The sequence below is a fragment of the Mustelus asterias genome, chromosome 22, assembly GCF_964213995.1.
Source record: "Mustelus asterias chromosome 22, sMusAst1.hap1.1, whole genome shotgun sequence".
NCBI classification, from domain to species: domain Eukaryota; kingdom Metazoa; phylum Chordata; class Chondrichthyes; order Carcharhiniformes; family Triakidae; genus Mustelus; species Mustelus asterias.
The window spans coordinates 23679297-23699943 of NC_135822.1; the positions used below are offsets into that span (position 1 = coordinate 23679297).

At 46.4% G+C, this 20647-nt stretch overlaps 1 protein-coding gene across 1 annotated transcript; it reads left to right on the forward strand.

The window, feature by feature from the left end:
* The first annotated feature begins 13090 nt into the window (after positions 1 to 13090).
* On the forward strand, positions 13091 to 14319 carry LOC144509754 (E3 ubiquitin-protein ligase RNF186-like). Its single transcript, XM_078238539.1, has one exon. The coding sequence runs from the start codon at positions 13098 to 13100 to the stop codon at positions 13731 to 13733; it is 636 nt and encodes a 211-aa protein (XP_078094665.1). The 5' UTR covers positions 13091 to 13097; the 3' UTR covers positions 13734 to 14319.
* The last annotated feature ends 6328 nt before the right edge of the window (positions 14320 to 20647 follow it).

A 20647-nucleotide genomic window follows, 5' to 3' on the forward strand; every position in this document is an offset into this window, starting at 1 on the left:
TCAGGAAGAGGCAATTCAGCCCGGCATAGCAACACAGTGGTTAGCACTGCTGCCTCACAGCGCCAGGGATCCGGGTTCAATCCCAGCCTCGGGTCACTGTCTATGTGGAGTTTGCTCATTCTCCCCATGTCTATGTGGGTTTCCTCCGGGTGCTCCAGTTTCCTCCCACAGTCCAAAGATGTGCTGGTTAGGTTGATTGGCCATGCTAAATTGACCCTTACTGTCAGGGATTAGCAGGGTAAATATGTGGGGTTTCCAGAATAGGGGCTGGGTGAGATTGTGGCCAGTGCAGACTTGATGGGCCAAATGGCCTCCTTCTGCACTGTCGGGATTCTATGAAGTCCTCACCGACTCTCCCAAAGAGCATCCCGCCCAGGCCCTCCCCTCTGCCCTATCCCCATAACCTCAAGCATTTCCCATGGCTAATCCACCTAACCTGCACATCTTTGTACACTAAGGAGCAATTTAGCACAGCCAATCCACCTAACCTTTACATTTTTAGACAGTGGGAGGAAACCGGGGCACCCGGAGGAAACCCACACGGACACGGAGAGAACATGCAAACTCCACACAGTCACCCAAGGTTGGAATTGAACCCGGGTCTCTGTTGCTGTGGGACAGCAATGCTAACCACTGTGCCTCCATGCTGCCTCATTATGTAACTCACTGCCAGGAATTTATAACTGTTTGTAACTCCATCCTGGCCTTCTGTTCTCTCTGTACGACTTGCTGTCAGATCTCTGTTACTCCGGTAAGGGAGAGCCTGAAGATCGGGATTGCACATGGACCCTATAAAGCTACAACACAAGCCTGGAGCTGTTTGCTGCCTGGTTCAGGTGGTTGTGTGCTGACGCTGGACTTCCAAGGTCGACCATAGTGAATATCTGCCACACTCTTGCAGCGTGAATCCAAGCAGGTGATAACCTTGCTACAGCTGTCCCATTTCAAGGGTCACTTGCCCATATGGAGCACCCGGAGGAAGCTCACACAGGCACAGGGCGAACGTGCAAACTCCACACAATCACCCAAGGTGAGAATTGAACCCGGGCAGCAGTGCTAACCACTGTGCTGTCCCAGAAGGGCCATTTGCTGATGTGGCTGGACTTCAATTAACATTAAAAGTGAGATGAAACATCCCGAGGCCTTGTTCATCGTGGTCGGGGATTTCAATCAGGCCAAGCTCAAGAGCGTATTACCAAGTTACCGCCAACACGTCTCCTGTTCCACCAGAGGCCCATACATCCTAGACCACTGCTACACAAATATCAAACATGCCTATCGCTCTATCGCCCACCCACACTTCGACAAATCAGACCACAAGGCTGTGCTCCTACTCCCAGCTTACAAGCAAAAACTGAAGCAGGGGAATCCATCAAAGAGAGTCGTGCAATGTTGGTCTGAGGAATCGGATGATCTCCTGTGGGGCTGCTTGGAGTTAGTGGACTGGTCAGTATTTTAAAAACTCTGCGGCCAGCCTGAACGAGTGAGCCACTGCAGTAACTGACTTCATTAGTAAGTGTGTAGAAGACTGAGTGCCAAAGAAGCAAATCCTTGTGTTCCCCAACCGGAAACCATGGATGAACAGGGATATCCACTGCTTGCTGAAGTCCAGGTCTGAGGAGTTCAAGTCAGGCGACACTGACCTATACAAGAAAGCCAGATACGATCTAAGGAGATCCATCAAAGATGCCAAAAGACAATACCAGACCAAGCTAGAGTCCTAGGCTAGCCACACTGACCCCCCCGCCGACTGGCACGGTCTGCAAGATGTAACAGACTACAAGATGAAGGCATGTAAAATCGCCGGCTCCAACGCACCCCTCCCTGATGAGCTCAATGCATTCTGCACCCGTTTTGAGCAAGAGGACAGCGAGAACATGCCCTCCACCCTGGAAGCCCTGGATGAACCTGTATCTGGGGTCACCATTGCAGATGTCAGAGCAGCTTTCTTGAAGGTCAACCCATGGAAAGCTACTGGCCCGGATGGGGTACCCGGACGTGCACTCAGATCCTGCGCGGCTCAGCTGGCAGAGGTATTCACAGACATCTTCAACCTCTCTTTACAGTAATCTGAGGTCCCTATCTGCTTCAAGAAGACGACCATCATCCCAGTACCTAAGAAAAACCAAGCAGCGTGCCTTAATGACTATCAGCCGGTGGCTCTGATATCCATCATTATGAAGTGCTTCAAAAGGTTAGTCATGGCACGAATCAATTCCAGCCTCCCGGACGACCTGGATCCACTACAGTTTGCCTACCACCGCAACAGGTCCACAGCAGACGCCATTTCCCTGGCCCTGCACTCAACCCTGGGACACCTAGATAACAAGGACACCTATGTCAGACTCCTATTTATTGACTACAGCTCAGCCTTCAACACTATTATTCCCACGAAACCCATCTCCAAACTCCGTGGCCTGTGCCTCGGCACCTCCCTCTGCGACTGGATCCTGAACTTCCTAACTCACAGACCACAATCAGTAAGGATAGGCAACAACACCTCCTCCACGATAATCCTCAACACCGGTGCCCCACAGGGCTGTGTTCTCAGCTCCCTACTGTACTTATACACCTATGACAGTGCAGCCAAATTCCCCTCCAATTCGATTTTCAAGTTTGCTGACGACACTACCGTAGTGGGTCAGATCTCAAACAATGACGAGACAGAGTACAGGAATGAGATAGAGAATCTGGTGAACTGGTGCGGCAACAATAATCTCTCCCTCAATGTCAACAAAACGAAGGAGATTGTCATCGACTTCAGGAAGCGTAAAGGAGAACATGCCCCTGTCTACAACAATGGGGACGAAGTAGAAAGGGTCGAGAGCTTCAAGTTTTTAGGTGTCCAGATCACCAACAACCTGTCCTGGTCCCCCCAAGCCGACACTATAGTTAAGAAAGTCCACCAACGCCTCTACTTTCTCAGAAGACTAAGGAAATTTGGCATGTCAGTTACAACTCTCACCAACCTTTACAGATGCACCATAGAAAGCATTCTTTCTGGTTGTATCACAGCTTGGTATGGCTCCTGCTCTGCCCAAGACCGCAAGGAACTACAAAAGGTCATGAATGTAGCCCAATCTATCATGCAAACCAGCCTCCCATCCATTGACTCTGTCTACACTTCCCGTTGTCTTGACAAAGCAGCCAGCATAATAAAGACCCCATGCACCTCAGACATGTACAATACTGTACAATTTTTTTTTAAAAATACTTTTCCAATTCAATCAAATCAAATCCAATTCAGAGTCTCAACAAGTTGAGACATTTCGGATCCAGGCTGACAAGACAGGGCAAGCGACCAAACCACCCTGTCCTGGGCCTGATCTACATGAGCCAAGCTGATTGGAGAAGGGGGAGGTTCCTCCTCCAAGGCTTGAGCTCATTTGCATCTTAGCCAAAAGGCCGAGATGCCACTTTAAAAAATTGCTTCATATGAAACATATGAAGCTTCAGTGTAACCTAATGACCTCAACCAAGTGCAGGCGACCCATACTACACTTGATCTTAGCCAAAAGGCCAGTAACACTGGGAGTGCTGGAACTGGTAATTGACAAGGACTGGATCAAATTACACATAGTAAGAAGTCTCACAACACCAGGTTAAAGTCCAACAGGTTTATTTGGTAGCAAATACCATAAGCTTTCGGAGCGCTGCTCCTTCGTCAGATGGAGTGGAAATGTGCTCTCAAACAGTGCACAGAGACACAAAAAATCAAGTTACAGAATACTGATTAGAATGCGAATCCCTACAACCAGCCAGGTCTTAAAGGTACAGACAATGTGGGTGGAGGGAGCATTAAATACAGGTTAAAGAGATGTGTATTGTCTCCAGACAGAACAGCTAGTGAGATTCTGCAAGTCCAGGGGGCAAGCTGTGGGGGTTACTGATAATGTGACATAAATCCAACATCCCGGTTTAGGCCGGAGTGGTTGTTTGGTCATGGCCAGAAGTGGCAGTCACTGGCATATGGGTAATGTTGGCACTGTTTGCATCATGTCTCCATTGGCCACTCAATTTCAGCCACGTCAGGCCCTGTTGCTGCAGTTGCTGGAGACCTCAGCATGTACCCGGGCACGGTCCTTTCTCCTGTGCCACCTGGGGCAGAGGCTGGATGTGGAAAGGCACGTTCACAAGAATACCTGTGAAATACCTTGTGATTTCAGAGATCTATTGTGAAATCATCAGTCTGGATTAAAAGTTAGAATTCACTTCTCTGATGGATTTGCGAGATTTGGCATGTTGTCTGTAGTAAGTTCTATTTAGGGTGAATTTTAAGGTGACACACTTGGTGACGGATGATGGGAACCAAATTAACTCTCTCTGGCAGCATGAAGAATTGAATCCCTGAACCAGGCAGGTCAACACTGATGGAAAGCATTGTTGACGATCGATCAGCTAACCTGGTTCAGCAACAGAACTTGAAGGGAAAGACCTGTCACCAGGGACTGGACAGATAGAGAATCTGGTGAAATGGTGCCAATAATCTCTCCTTCAATATCACTAAAACAAAACAGCTAATCATCGACTTCAATAAACATAGTGGAGGTCATGTCCCTGTCTACATCAATGGTGATGAAGTGGAAATGGTCAAGAGCTTTCAGTTTCTAGGTGTCCAGATCACCAACATCCTGTCGTGGTCCCTCCATGCCAACGCTATAGTTAAGAAAGCCCACCAACACCTCTACTTTCTCAGGAGGCTAAGGAAATTCAGCCTGTCCGCTACGACTCTCACTAATTTTTACAGATGCATCATAGAAAGCATCTTTTCTGGATGTATCACAGCTTGATATGGCTGCTGCTCTGCCCAAGACCGCAAGAAACTGCAAAGGGTTGTGAATGTAACCCAGTCCAAAACCAGCCTCCCATCCGTTGACTCCATCTACACTTCCTGCTGCCTCGGAAAAGCAACCAGCATGATCAAGGACCCCAAGCACCCCGGACATACTCTCTTCCACCTTTTTCCTTCAGGAATAAGATACAAAGTCTGAAAACATGTACCAACCGAATCAAGAACTGCTTCTTCCCTGCTGTCATCAGACTTTTGAATGGTCCTGTCACATATTAAGTTGATCTTTCTCTTCACCCTACTGTAACTGCAACATTATATTCTGCACCCTATCCTTTTCTTCTCCCCTATGTACTTTATGAACAGTATGCTTTGTATAGCGCGCAAGAAACAATACTTTTCACTGCATCCCAATACATGCGACAATAATAAATCAAATCAAATCAAATCAACAATCAAATGTCCTGCAAACTAAAGCCCCAGTGGGTTACTGGACAAGCAGCAGGAAGTCTAATGTTGCTGGTTAGCTGCATGGTGTTAGTTGGCTAAACCCCATTGCGATGTCTGTATACACTTGGCAATCCCAACAATTGTGCCTAAGCCCTTTTTTGGACTTGGTGCATGTAATGTGGGGGGCGAGTTAGCTCAGTTGGCTAGCGTGTGGTCCAGAGTAATGTCAGTAGTGTGGGTTTGATTTCTGTTTCTGTTAAGGTTATTTAGAATCATAGAATCCTACAGTGCAGAAGGAGGCCATTTGGCCCATCGAGTCTGCACCGACCACAATCCCACCCACACCCTATCCCCATAACCCCACGCATTTACCCTAGCTAATCCCCCTGATACTAAGGGACAATTTAGAATGGCCAATCCACCTAACCCGCACATCTTTGGACTGTGGGAGGAAACCGGAACACCCGGAGGAAACCCACGCAGACACGGGGAGAATGTGCAAACTCCACACAGACAGTGACCCGAGGCTGGAAACCAAACCTGGGTCCCTGGTCATGTAAGGCAGCTGTGCTAACCACTGTGCCATCAAGCTGCCCATGTGCCACTGTGCTGTCCCTTGGGGTCTGCCTTCTTGCCCTGCCCCTGAGAGTAGAAGCAATGGCAATTCCCCACTGACAAAAACTGCCCAAGAATACAACTCAGACTTAAGCACCAGCAGAGTTTCTAAATTTGGTTTTGAAACTGGGAACATTGCGATGAGTTTTATTATGAGTTTTATTACCCTGGGTCTCTGGATTACTAGTCCAGTGATAATACCATTATGCCAGCGCCTCCCCTCCTGAAAGGGGGGTGAGAGGTTTGATTGAGGTATTGCTATCGGAAAAGAAAGAATGTGCAATGCTTTCCCTTCAACAAAGGATATTCGTAAACCAGAGAGATTTTTACAACCATCATTTTGCAGTCATCCAGATATTCTGAAATTCAAATTTCACCATCAGCTGTGATGGGATTTGAACCCTGAGTATTACCCTTGGTCTATGCATTACTAATCCAGTGACAACACAACAACACCACACCACCTCCTCCCTATGATTTAGCATGGGCTGGCAGGGTTCTCGGGAAAGTAGTGACTACTGCAGCCCATATGGTGCAGGTACACCCACAGTGCTTTTTTCTGAAGTGGTTAGCACTGCTGCCTCACAGCACCAGGGCCCCGGGTTCGATTCCTGGCTTGGGCCACTGTCTGTGCAGAGTCTGCACGTTCTCCCCGTGTCTGCGTGGGTTTCCTCCGGGTGCTCCGGTTTCCTCCCACTGTCCAAAAGACGTGCTGGTGAGGTGCATTGGCCATGCTAAATTCTCTCTCAGTGCACCCAAATGGGCACCGTGGTGAGCATGGCGACTAGGGAATTTTCACAGTAACTTCATTGCGGTGTGTATGTAAGTCTACCTGTAACAATAATAAATAAACATTAAACTTTTACTACTTAATTTCTTCAAAAGGCTACAGAAAAAAGCACTGTGGGTGTACCTGCACCATACGGACTGCAGTAGTCACTACTTTCCCGAGAACAATTAGAGATGGGTAACTAATGATGCCTAAGTTAGTGATGTTCATATCTCAATATTTTTTAAACACTTCCCTCTGGACCACATTATATAACAATCAGGAGCTGGAAGCCTGGTTGCTGTTTTTTTTTTAAGTCCTTCACTTCCAGCTTGGGTGTCAGCCAACTGTAATGATCTAACTGGGATGAACTAACCCAGCACTGTGGTTGAAAATTTAAAAGTGAATAATGCTGACAAAACTAATAACCAAACATGGCCTGGCATATAATAAAGCAAAAACAATTGAAAGGAAATGAGGCTCCCTTTGAGATCAGTAGTCAGAAAATTCCCTGTAACCAGCAGTCTGGGGCGGCACAGTGGTACAGTGGTTAGCACTGCTGCCTCACAGCACCAGGGACCCGGGTTCCATTCCTGGCGTGGGTCACTGTCTGCGTGGAGTTTGCATGTTCTCCCCGTGTCTGTGTGGGTTTCCTCCGGGTGCTCCAGTTTCCTCCCACAGTCTGAAAGACGTGCTGGTTAAATGCATTGGCCCGAACAGGCGCCAGAGTGTGGCAACTAGGAGGATTTCACAGTAACTTCATTACAGTGTTAATGTAAGCCTTACTTGTGACTAATAAATAAACTTTTACTTTTCTCTAGAAGCATAAAATCCCGACAGTGCAGAAGAAGGCCTTTTGGCCTATCAAGTCTGCACCGACTCTCCGAAAGAGCATCTTACCCAGGCCCACTAGAAGCTAGTGATCTCATCCCCTCTTTACCTTATTAATAATTGACACAAAGGAAGGAGGTCCAAGTAATGTGATCCAACTCTTATCAATACTCAGCCGTTCTGCTTTTCTTCCTCATTGTTCTGTTCCGTTTGAAAGTAGCTTGTGCGCCCTGAAATTTTAATAACATTGCTGATTTAAACATGAGGGTGAGAATTTTAATCTCAAAGGCATTGTCGAACTGGGAGCCATTGTGGGTCAACGAGCTCAGGGGTGATGGGGTCAATGAGACTGGTGCGAGTTAGGGCGAGGGCAGTGAAGATTTGATGGGCTTGTACTTTTGGAGAGTGGTTGATGGGAGATTGGCCAAGGGAGCAATGGGATGGGTCAGGCCTGGAGATAGCAATGGTTGATGGGAGATTGGCCAAGGGAGCAATGGGATGGGTCAGGCCTGGAGATAGCAAAAGCATAGATATTGATTTCTGTTGGCTGAGGCAGGGAGTGAAGATTGGCAATGTTGCAAAGCAGGCAATCTTTGTGGTGGAGAGGACGTAATTGCTCTGGAGAGAATGCAGAGGAGGTTTACAAGAATGCTGCCTGGGCTAAAATAGTGTAGCTATGAGGAGAGAATGGATAGGTTGGGGTTATTTTCTTTGCAACGAAGAAAGCTGAGTGGTGACTTGCTAGAGCTGTACAAAATTATGAGGGGAAGTGATAGAGTAGACAGGATAAAATTATTTCCCTTGGTGGGGAATTCTAGAACCAGGGCATAGATTCAAGGTGAGTGGCAGTGGGTGTTGAGGAGACGTGAAGAAGAACTTTTTTTACGCAAAGGGTGGTGGGTGTCTGGGATTCGCTGCCCGAGTTGGTGGTGGAGGCAGAGACTCCAAACTCTTTTTAAAAGTAAGAAGTCTCACAACACCAGGTTAAAGTCCAACAGGTTTATTTGGAATCACGAGCTTTTGGAGCGCTGCTCCTTCAGCAGGTTTATTGCACTCACCTGATGAAGGAGGAGCGCTTCGAAAGCTTGTGATTCCAAATAAACCTGTTGGACTTTAACCTGGTGATGTGAGACTTCTTACTGTGCCCCACCCCAGTCCAATGCCGGCATCTCCACATCTTTTTAAAAGGACCTGGATCTGCACCTTAATGCTGTAAGCTACAGGGATGTGGATCAGGTGCAGGAAAATGGAATTAGGTGAAAAAGGCACCAGGATGTCCTCGGGCTGGCATGGACAAGATGGGCCAAATGGCCTCTTTCTGTGCTGCAACTTTTCTACAGTTCCATGGTTATGGAGGTGGACCATCGGTTCAGGGCCAGCTAGGCCATTGAGGTCACAAACCATCTGCTTTGGACTGCAACAGTAGCCAGGGAGAGGGACAGATCAGGGGTTAGGATATTGAGGTGGGGACTGAAGATTTTGGCTTCAACCATCCCAGTATTTAATTGGAGGAAACTTTGGTTCAATCCAGGTCAAGCAGTGTGAAAACACTGGTAATTACCACTGGCCTAACCGAATATCGCATTGCTCACATATTTCCCAGTTACACTATCTTAAATTTAGCCTTGAAAACTACCTTTTAGCTCACCCAGTAAATGTGTGATTGCTTTGAGTATTCCATTCTTCTCCCTGAGACTCAGCTCGGCACCTAACCTTGATGTTATCAGTAAAATGTTGCACAACAGTATTTTAGGAAATATTTCCATCTCCTTTCGGGAAGATTGAGTTTGATGGGGAAAAATGTCTTTTCTGATTCTGTAATTATGAGGCAAGGTTCTGATGTCAATGTCCCCACATTCATTTCCACAAGGTTTTGCTGTTACGTCCTCTTATACAGGGGTCTACTGTAACTGATGCAGTAATCCATCAAAGAAGTTCAGATGGCAAACCGTTTGGTGTTGCAGGGGTGGGGCGGGGCGGGGGGGTGGGGTGGGGGGGGGATCGTGCAGGGGTGGAGCATGAAGGGGGTCATGATTGGGGGTCGTGTCGGGAGTCAGGCAGGCAGATCCACCGGGAGGGCCCAGATGTCCCATAGATGTATAAAATTGTAGATACCTTGGAGCATTTGGGAGGGCCCAAATACTCCAAGATATCTACAATTTTATACATATGCAGTTACTAACAAAGAGAGAATAAAATACAAAGGAAAATATATTTAAAATCAACATTTAATCTAGAATCTTTGAAATTCAGGGAAGTACCGAGAGTGTTCAAAATTTTCCAACGCCAAGAAGGTGCAGCACAGATTCTGCCAGCTGCTTTATTGATGCTGTATTGCAGCTCTGATGAAGGGTCATCCTGACTTAAAATATTAGGCTCCATTCTCTCTCCACAGGTGCTGTCAGATTTGCTGTCGGATTTTCCAGCATTATCTGTTTTTGTTTCAGATTCCAGCCGTAATTTACCTTCAGCTGCTGTATTGACATTAGAATCATAGAATCCCTACAGTGCAGAAGGAGGCCATTCATCCCATCAAGCCTGTACCGACAATAATCCCACCCAGGCCCTATCCCCGTAACCCCACGTATTTACCCCGCCGATCCCCCGACACTAAGGGGCAATTTGGCAATGCCAATCAACCTAACCCACACATCTTTCTAACTACTGACTCAAATCTTTGGGGCGGCACAGTGGCTAGCACTGCTGCCTCACAGCGCCGGGGACCCAGGTTCAGTTCCGGTCTTGGATCACTGTCTGTCTGTGTGGAGTTTGCACATTCTCCCCGTGTCTGCGTGGGTTTCTTCTGGGTGCTCCGGTTTCTCCCACAGTCCAAAGATGTGCGGGTTAGGTGGATTGGCCATCGTAAATTGACCCTAGTGTCAGCGGGACTAGTTAGGGTAAATATATGGGGTTATGGGGATAGGGCCTGGGTGGGATTGTGGTCGGTGCAGACTCGATGGGCCAAATGGCCTCCTCCTGCACTGTAGGGATTCTATTCTATGAGAAAGTGGAGCTTTAGCAGGTAGTGGAGCCATCGCCACTGGGAAACCTGCCTTGTATTTATTCTTGAGGTCACTTTCTTATTGTGCACAATGTGAAACAGCTGATAAGAGTGGGATAATGTTCAATCAAGAATTTATCAGCAGAAGTAAGAACTCCCTTCTCAAAAATTCATTCATGGGGATCTGGGCATCACACAAACGCCAGTGGTTTTTATTGCCTGTTTCTTTGAGAGGCTGCTGGTAAGGCACCTTCTCAAACCTCTGCAGCCCGTGTGGTGAAGGTGCTCTCACTGCGTTGTTAGAACAAAGAACAAAGGAAAGTACAGCACAGGAACAGGCCCTTCGGCCCTCCAAGCCTGTGTCGATCATGATGCCCTGACTAAACCATCTTCTGTCCTTACTCGGTCCATATCCCTCCATTCCCTCCCTGTTCATGTACCCATCCACCTGCCTCTTAAATGTTGCTATTGTGCGTGCTTCCACCACCTCCTCTGGCACCACGTTCCAGGTACCCACCACTCTCTGTGTGAAAAACCTCCCCCGCACATCTCCCTTAAACTTGTCCCCTCTCACCTTGAACCTGTGCCCCCTGGTAATTGACACTTCCATCCTGGGAAAAAGCCTCTGACTATTTACCCTGTCTATGCCTCTCATAATCTTGTAGACCTCTATCAGGTCTCCCCTCAGCCTCCCTTTTTCCAGTGAAAACAATCCTAGTTCATTCAGCCTAACCTGGGGAGGGAGTTCCAGGATTTTGGCTCATTTCTTTGGTAATTAGAAATGGAGCTTCATAGCCATTGGGCTGATGGTCAGAAACCTGCATTCCAGCAACACACTCTTGTGTCTGTCATTTCATCATCTCTCACTCCGAGCTCTGACAGTGAAGGACAACAGCGACAACTTTCATTTGTATCACACCCTTACCATCCCAAGGCCAGTGTCTCTTATTAAACAAAGTTTGACACCAAATCAAATGTCATGGACACAAGACAAAGGGAGTGTTAATGGTAGCATTAAGGACTAAAGAAGGTGCAGATAGTGGCATAAAGGTAAAAGAGCAGAATGTGTTAATAGGAGAGGCGGCGTGTTTGCATTGGGACAAACCAATAAATGAAGAACAAAAGGGGGGGGTGAAGATGGAAGGGAAAGTTCACAGTCTAAAGTTGTTGAACTCAATGCTTTGCTTTCACTGAGCACCGACCATTGTTCTCCTCTCCCGCACCCCCAGAAATATAATACATTAAGTTTATGCTCCAGTTCTGAAGAAGAGCCATATAGACTCAGAACGTTAACTCTGTTTCTCTCTCCACAGATGCTGCCAGGCCTGTTGCGTTTATCTAGCATTTTCTGTTTTTATTTCAGATTTTCAGCATCTGTATTAATTTGCTTTTCGTAGAATCACAGAATCGTACAGTGCAGAAGGAGGCCATTTGGCCCATCGAGTCAGCACCGACTACAATCCCACCCAGGCCCTATCCCCATGCATTTACCCTAGCTAGTCCCCCTGATGCTGAGGGGCAATTTCGCATGGCCGATCCACCTAACCCGCACATCTTTGGACATGTGGAAGGCATCCGGAGGAAACCCACGCAGACACGGGGAGAACGTGCAAACATAAGAACATAAGAACATAAGAAATAGGAGCAGGAGTAGGCCATCTAGCCCCTCGAGCCTGCCCCGCCATTCAATAAGATCATGGCTGATCTGACGTGGATCAGTACCACTTACCCGCCTGATCCCCATAACCCTTAATTCCCTTACCGATCAGGAATCCATCCATCCGCGCTTTAAACATATTCAGCGAGGTAGCCTCCACCACCTCAGTGGGCAGAGAATTCCAGAGATTCACCACCCTCTGGGAGAAGAAGTTCCTCCTCAGCTCTGTCTTAAACCGACCCCCCTTTATTTTGAGGCTGTGTCCTCTAGTTTTAACTTCCTTACTACGTGAAAAGAATCTCTCCGCCTCCACCCTATCCAGCCCCCGCATTATCTTATAAGTCTCCATAAGATCCCCCCTCATCCTTCTAAACTCCAACGAGTACAAACCCAATCTCCTCAGCCTCTCCTCATAATCCAAACCCCTCATCTCCGGTATCAACCTGGTGAACCTTCTCTGCACTCCCTCCAATGCCAATATATCCTTCCTCATATAAGGGGACCAATACTGCACACAGTATTCCAGCTGACTCCACACAGACAGTGACCCAAGGCCGGGAATCGAACCCAGGTCCCTGGCACTGTGAGGCAGCAGTGCTAACCCACTGTGCCACCGTGCCGCCCACTTTTATTTGAAATCTGGATGAGAGTTGGTTAGGAGACCCTGGCAGTGGACGGCAAGCCCTCTCCAGCACAGATCCAGCCCTCCATCGAGTGTGTGTCATTGACACAGAAAGAACTTCAGTTCACAGCACCGGCCTCTGCTGAACTGAGTCAGTTAAATCTTATCAAGTCAAACTATAAACCCATTAAACTAGTTACACATTGCACCTGATACACCCCTCGAGTGAATTGTACAATAAAATGTTTGAGTTGGAAGTGCATGTGAATGACCTGCTGTAAAGCTATAAATACAGCAAATGCCCAGACGGAGCAGTCCAGACGGAGCTTACACTCTGCCTCTTGAGTGTCAGTTTGAGTCAGGATGGAGAAAGCGGCTGTTGGAAATGCCTCGGTACCAGAGCATGACTGCCCCATTTGCTTCAGCAAGTACGATTACTTCATTCGCAAACCCAAGCAACTGGCGTGCCAGCACTGTTTCTGTGCAATCTGTTTGAAGATCATCATGTCAGACGGTAAAGGTGGCTCCTGGGTTGTCACCTGCCCTCTCTGCCGACACTCCACGCCGGTGATTGGTGCGCAGATCAGCAATCTCCCTGACCACCCGGGCCTGATGGCCGGACTGTCCAGGAGGATGTCCGCTTTGACCGAGCCTGTGCCCGAGGTGCTGCTGTGTCCCCAACGCCTGCTGCAGAGCCAAGCCAGCACCTTCACCCTCATCGCTGAGACCAACAGCCGTCCGGACCCGCAGGAGGAACGCTTCCGGGACAGGGTGACAGCGGCCGCCATCAGGCGTTTCCTCCTTACTCTGGTCTTCTTCTCCATCCTCATGTTTGGCCTGCAGTATTTCTTCAGAAACTGGGCCCTGACCTGGATTCTGATTATCCTGACTATCCTGTGTGCACTGACGGGGCTGGTCCTTCTCTACATCACCTGTCAGGGTGACAGACGCTGGCAGCTCACCAGGGGTTGCAACTGCCCGCCTTTCTTCAATCTTTAACACCAAATGCAATAACTTCATCGCTCACACCGGAATTGGATCGCAAGTCAAACTTTAGTGCTTTGGAAATCACACCGTACGCAATAATAAACAGGAGCTTGCTTGGGGTTGCAAGTGCGCCTCCTGTCACTCGTGGGAACTGAGCCAAGAGAGTTCAAATTTTCACTGAACTTGGTATGAATATTGTCATTTGAACCGTGTAGAGTTATGTTAGTTTGGACCGGCTCTGAGTTTTATAGTCGTGAGCCCTACCTTTAAAAGGGGGTTGTGGAGTGCTTTTCGTTAGTTGTGGTGGGACCCACCAGTCGCTGGTCTCAGCAAAATAGCTGACCTGGGATCCGTGTTTACTCAGCACCTTGAAGGTCGGTGGGGAAAAAGAGATTCTAATCAAAGACTGCACCTGTTTTTCCGTTCCACAGTAAACAGTGTGAACTTTGGTCAAAACCCATTTCACATTCCATGATATGGAATGTATACCCAGGAACAACAGGAGGAGGCAGCTGGGTCGATGCAAGACTTTGCCTCTGTGTGATTGCTCTGTATTTAAAATGTTGCCACTTCTGAGAAATACCAAATAAACGGAACTTTTTCTATCCATGTCTTCAAATTGTTTACATCGCAACTTAGGTTTTTCCTAGAAAACATCAAGCAACCTGACTATTCATGTGAGGGTATCTTAAATTATAACAGTTGAACAATCCAACACTCTTTTTACTTAGAACCGTAACAAAACCAGAGCTCCCTGGATGACAGAAGAAATTAAGAAAGAAATGATACGTTATGTGCATTGGTGGTTCAGTGGTAGATTTCTCGCCTGCCACACAGGGGACCCGGGTTCGATTCCTGGCCAATGCAGAGCTGCTTCTTAGGGTGGCATGGCGGCAGAGTGGTTAATATTTCTCCCTCGGTGCCAGGGACCTGGGTTTGATTCCTGGCTTGGGTCACCGCTTGTGCGGAGTCTGCATGCTCTCCCCGTATCTGCATGGGTTTGCTCCGGTTTCCTCCGAAAGGCATGCTGGTTAAGTGCATTGGCCATATTAAATTGTCCCTCAGTGTTCCCGAACAGATGCCGGAGTGTGGCGACTAGGGGATTTTTACAGTAACTTCATTGCAGTGTTAATGTAAGACTACCTGTGATACTAATAAATAAACTATATAAAGTGTGCTTATTACAGATGTTAAGCAGAAAATACAATTGAAAACCAAGCTAAATGTAGGAGAAGCAAAGAGGGCGTATGAAAGAAGACTGGCAACTCGCATTAAAAGGGAATCCCAAAGTCTTCTACAGGCATATACATAGTGAAAGGGAGGTAAAAGGAGGAGTAAGGTCCATTATCAACAAAAACGGGATTTGGACATGGAGGCAGAGGGTCTAGCTTTGCATTTGTCTTTATGAAGGAAGATGCTATCCAGGCCAGGGTAAAAGATAGATTAATCTAGATGGATTTAAAATTGAAAGAAAGAGGTATTGGATAGGTTATCTGTACTTGGGAGACTGGATGAGATGCATCCAAGGATATGGAGGGTAGTGAGAGTGGAAATTGTGGAGGCACTGGAGATCATTTTTCAGTCTTTCCGAGACTCAGAGGTAGTGCCAGAGGAATGGTGGGTTGTAAATGTTATACCCTTGTTCAAAAAAGGGTGTAAAGATAAGCCCAGCAACTACAGGCCAGTCAGTTTAACTTCAGTGGTTGGGAAACTTCTAGAAGCAATCATTCGGGGCAAAGGTAATTGTCACGTGAACAAATGCGGGTTAACTGAGGAATGAATTCCTTGAGGGAAAATCATGTTTGACTAACTTGTCGGAGTTGTTTTGAGGAGGTAACAGAGAGGGTTGATGAGGGTAATGTTGTTGACGTGGTGTACATGGACTTTCAGAAGGTGTTTGATACAATGCCACACAGCAGACTTGCGAACACAATTATGGCCCATGGAATAAAGGGGACAGGATACGGAACTGGCTGAGTGATAGGTAGCAGAGGTAAAGGTAAGTGGATGTTTTTCATGATGAAGGAAGATTTGTAGTAGAGTTCCCCAAGGGTCAGTGTTGGGACCCTTGCTTTCCATGACAAATATTAATGACCTAGACCTTGGTGCACAGGGCCTGATTTCAAAGTTTGTGGATGAAACAAAACTTGGAAGCATTGTGAACTGTGAGGAGGATAGTGTCAAACTTCAAAGGTGGAGATGCCGGCGTTGGACTGGGGTAAACACAGTAAGAAGTTTAACAACACCAGGTTAAAGTCCAACAGGTTTATTTGGTAGCAAAAGCCACACAAGCCTTCGAGGCTCTAAGCCCCTTCTTCAGGTGAGTGGGAATTCTGTTCACAAACAGAACTTATAAAGACACAGACTCAATTTACATGAATAATGGTTGGAATGCGAATACTTACAACTAATCCAGTCTTTAAGAAACAAAACAATGGGAGTGGAGAGAGCATCAAGACAGGCTAAAAAGATGTGTATTGTCTCCAGACAAGACAGCCTGGTTCATTAATGCCCTTTGGGGAAGGAAATCTGCCATCCTTACCTGGTCTGGCCTACATGTGACTCCAGAGCCACAGCAATGTGGTTGACTCTCAACTGCTCTCCAAGGGCAACTGAGGATGGGCAATAAATGTTGCAACACCCATGTCCCATGAATGAATAAAAAAAGATGAAGTTCAGTGCAGGTTTATTTTGGCAGGAAGAACATGGAGAGGTAATAAAAAATAAAGGGTATAATTCTAAAAGGGATGCAGAAGCAGAGGGACCTTGGTGTATATGTACATTAATCATTAAAGGACAGGTTAAGGTAGCAGTTAATAAAGCATACAGTACCCGAGGTTATATTAATGGGGGCATAGAGTACAAGAACAAGGAGGCTATGTTAAATTTGTTTAAGTTACTAGTTTGGCTTCAGCTAGAGTATTGTGTCCAGTTCTGCGTGCCACACTTTAGGAAGGGCATGAAGGCATTGGAGAATGCAGGAAAAATTCACAGGAATGTTTCCAGGGATGAGGAACTTCAGTGATAAAGATAGAGTGGAGAAGTTAGGACTGTTTTCCTCAGAAAAGAGGAGGTTGAGAGGAGATTCGATAAAGGTGTTCAAAATCATGAGTAGTCTGGACAGAGTAGATGAGAGGAAACTGTTCCCACTTGTGAAAGGATCAAGAACAAGAGGGCACAGATTTAAAGTAATTGGCAAAAGAAGGAAATGCGATTTGAAGAGAAAATTCTTTATGCAGCAAGTGGTTAGAGTTTGGAACGCTCTACCTGACGGTGTGGTGGAGGTAGGTTCAAGCGAGGCATTCTAAAGGGAATTAGACTTATCTGAGAAGGAAGAATGTGCAGGGCTATGGGAAGCAGACGGGAGAATGGAACCAAGTGAGTGGTTAATTCGGAGGGCTGGTGCAGAGATGATGGGCCAAATCATAGAAATCATAGAAACCCTACAGTGCAGAAGGAGGCCATTCGGCCCATCGAGTCTGCACCGACCACAATCCCACCCAGGCCCTACCCCCACATATTTACCCACTAATCCCTCTAACCTACACATCTCAGGAGTCTAAGGGGCAATTTTTAACCTAGCCAATCAACCTAACCCGCACATCTTTGGTTTCTTCTGCATTGTAACAATTCTGTGATCTACATCACAGGAATTGATCTTCAGTCTGACTGATCTATACCAACATTTAGACCACATACCAACCTCCTTTCACCCCTCCGCATCTAACACTAACAGCATAGCCTCTCACTCCTTCTTCCATCCTGTGTTTAACTCGAGCTTCCTCTTAAATACACCGATGCTATTCATCTCAGCTATTCCTTGTGTTACTGGGTTCCACATTATTACTGCCTTTTCCAGTTAAATATATCCTAATTGTGGATATGAGACTCAACCATGCAGCTCTTGTTTGTGAGTGTCTGAAGTTTAAAATTCAAACCTGTGATTTAAAACACTTCATAATAAAAACAAAATATTGGATCATTCTGTGAAAGGTGCATACGGACTCGAAACTTTAACTCTTGTTTCTCTCTCCACAGGTCCCACCAGACCTGTTGAGTTTATCCAGCTTTTTCGGTTTTTATTTCAGATTTCCAGCATCTGAGGTATTTTGCTTTTACTTAAAACACTTCGGTCCATTGTTTCAGGGGTTAAGTTTAGATTTGTCTCCGTTTCAGCAAGTAGTCATGTGAAATCTAACAATTACAACTCCTGTGAGATTTTCCAGTAAAATTTAACCTGTTTACATGGTGGCACAGTGGTTAGCACTGTCACCTCACAGTGCCAGGGATCCGGGTTCACTTTTGGCCTCAGGTGATTGTCTGTGTGGAGTCTGCACATTCTCCCCGTGTCTGCGTGGGTTTCCTCCGGGTGCTCCGGTTTCCTCCCACAGTCTAAAGATGTGCAGTTAGGTGGATTGGTCATGCTTAAATTGCCCCTAAGCGTCCCAAGATGTGTAGGCTAGGGGTAGATGTGTGAGGTTATGCGGATAGGAGGGGTGGGCCTGGGTAAGATGCTCTGTCAGAGACTTGATGGGCTATCTATGTAAACATCCCACTAAACATCTCAATGTGCCATGTGTTAAATTCCAGACAATTTTCAGATGGATTCAGTGTGGGCACAATGCTCTGTGCTTTTTAATGAATCACAAGATTTCTGATTTGTTTTTTAAGTAACAGTTTGGATTAAATTTGCAGATAAGTTTCTGCCTCTGTTCATCAGCTGCTGAAACCCTCCTCATCCATGTATTTGTTACTTCGAGACGAGGCCATTCCAGTGATCTCCTCACTACCCATCGTCCATCTTCCATTAACCTGAGCTCATTCAATAGTCTGCTGCCCATGTCCTAACTTGCACTGAGTCCCATTCACCCGTGTTGCCCCCGCTATCACTGACTGACATTGGCTCTTAACGCAGCAGCATTTTGATCTCAAAATTATCCTCCTTATTTTTGAATTCCTCCACAGCCTCACCCTCCCTATTTCTGTCGCCTCCTTTAGCCCTACAACCCTCTGAAATCTCGGGCTTGGGTAACATGTTTTGTCGGAGAGTCGTTGTAGACTTGATGGGTCGAATGGCCTCCTTCCGCACTGTAGGGATTCAATGAATCTAAGTCAGAGAAACTACAGTCCAGAGGTGAGAGAGATTGTCAGATGTTGACCTTTTTCTGGTATCCTACATAGGAGAGAGAGACAGGCAGCAGAGTCTTCTAGACATAGGATCAATATTCAAGTTTTGGGATAGGCTCGAGCCGAGGAGAGTTAGGAGTTACTGAGCAGAAAAGATTTAAAGAGGAAACCAAACATTTTGGTAGCCTTTTTAGCAATGGGGATACAGGAGTTTTAGTGTTGGCTAAAGAAGATAATGACACATAGAAATATGGAAACCAGAAGCAGAAGTAGGCCATTTGGCCCTTCAAGCCTGCTCCACCATTCATCTTGATCATGGCTGATCATCAAATTCAATATCCTGATCCCCACTTTCTCTCATATCCCTTGATCTCTTTAGCCACAAGAGCTATATCTAATTTCTTCTGGAAATCAGACAACATTTTGGCCTCAGCTACATTCTGTGGTAGTGAATTCCACACATTCACCACCCTCTAGGTCAGTGGTTCCCAAACTTTTTTCACTGGGCCGCACTTTCGGAATAAAAATTTGCTCGCGTCACACCAAATTTTTTATTGATAATACATTCAAAAACAAAAAAAACAACTAGCAGTGCTTGATTCATAACATAGAACACAACTACTTTATAATATGATCATGGGACATCCAGAAAGTATAAAACAATGCTTGTTTAAACCATGTTTAAATGTTTCTTTGATTGTCCTTGAATCTTCCCGCCACACTTGCCATCCTCTCTCGCCGCACCAGCGTGGCGCGCCGCACCCTTTGGGGACCACTGCTCTAGGTGAAGAAATTTCTCCTCACCTCAGTTCTAAAAACCTTATCCTCAAACTATGACCCCTCGTTCTGGGCTCCCCCACCATTGGAAACATTCTTTCTGAAAATACCCTGTCTAACCCTGTTAGAATTTTTAAAGTTTCTATGAGATCCCCTCTCACTCTTCTAAACTCCAGTGAATATAATCCTAACCGATTTAGTCTCTCCGCATATGACAGACCTGCCATCCCAGGAATCAGCCTGGTAAACCTTCACTGCACTCCCTCTATAGCAAGGACATCCTTCCTCAGATAAGGGCACCAAAACTGCACACAATATCCTAGGTGTGGCCTCACCAACGCCCTATACAATTGCAGCAAAACATCCTTATCTCTTTACTCAAATCCTCTCGCTATGAAGGCCAACATACCATTTGCCTTCTTTACTGCCTGCCGTACCTGTGCGGGTATTATGAAATAAAAGACTAAAGGTCACACCTTTGCAGCTCAGAAGTGGATCTTTTTTTTAAATTATAGAATTCCTACAGTGCAGAATTCGGCCCATCAAGTCTGCACTGACAACAATCCCACGCCAGGCCCTATCCCCACAAATTTACCCTGCATTGTCTCTCTAGCCTACACATCCCGGGACACTAACAGGCATTTTCAGTTTTTTTGTTTCAGATTCCAGCATCTTTTACCTTGGTGCTGATAACGTTGCCTGGAATCGTCAGAGTATGTTTGGTTGGATGATGAATGAAACAGTTTTTCACATCCTCTCACTTGATGGCGCTGTTTGCTATTTCTGGAGTCACTAGCAGTGTGATAATTCCAGTGTGTTCTACATCTTTCCAAACATGCACAATCCAACTTTGTTCTGATATTATTCAGAATAAGGAGAACTGCATTCTTGATCTACTGCTGGGCTGGGATGACCCCACATTTGAATACTCTACCAATACAGGCCTCTTCTTATTAGGTAGATTGTCCATACTAAATTGACCCTGATGCTGGGATTTTACTGTCCGCCTCGGGAATCGGAGC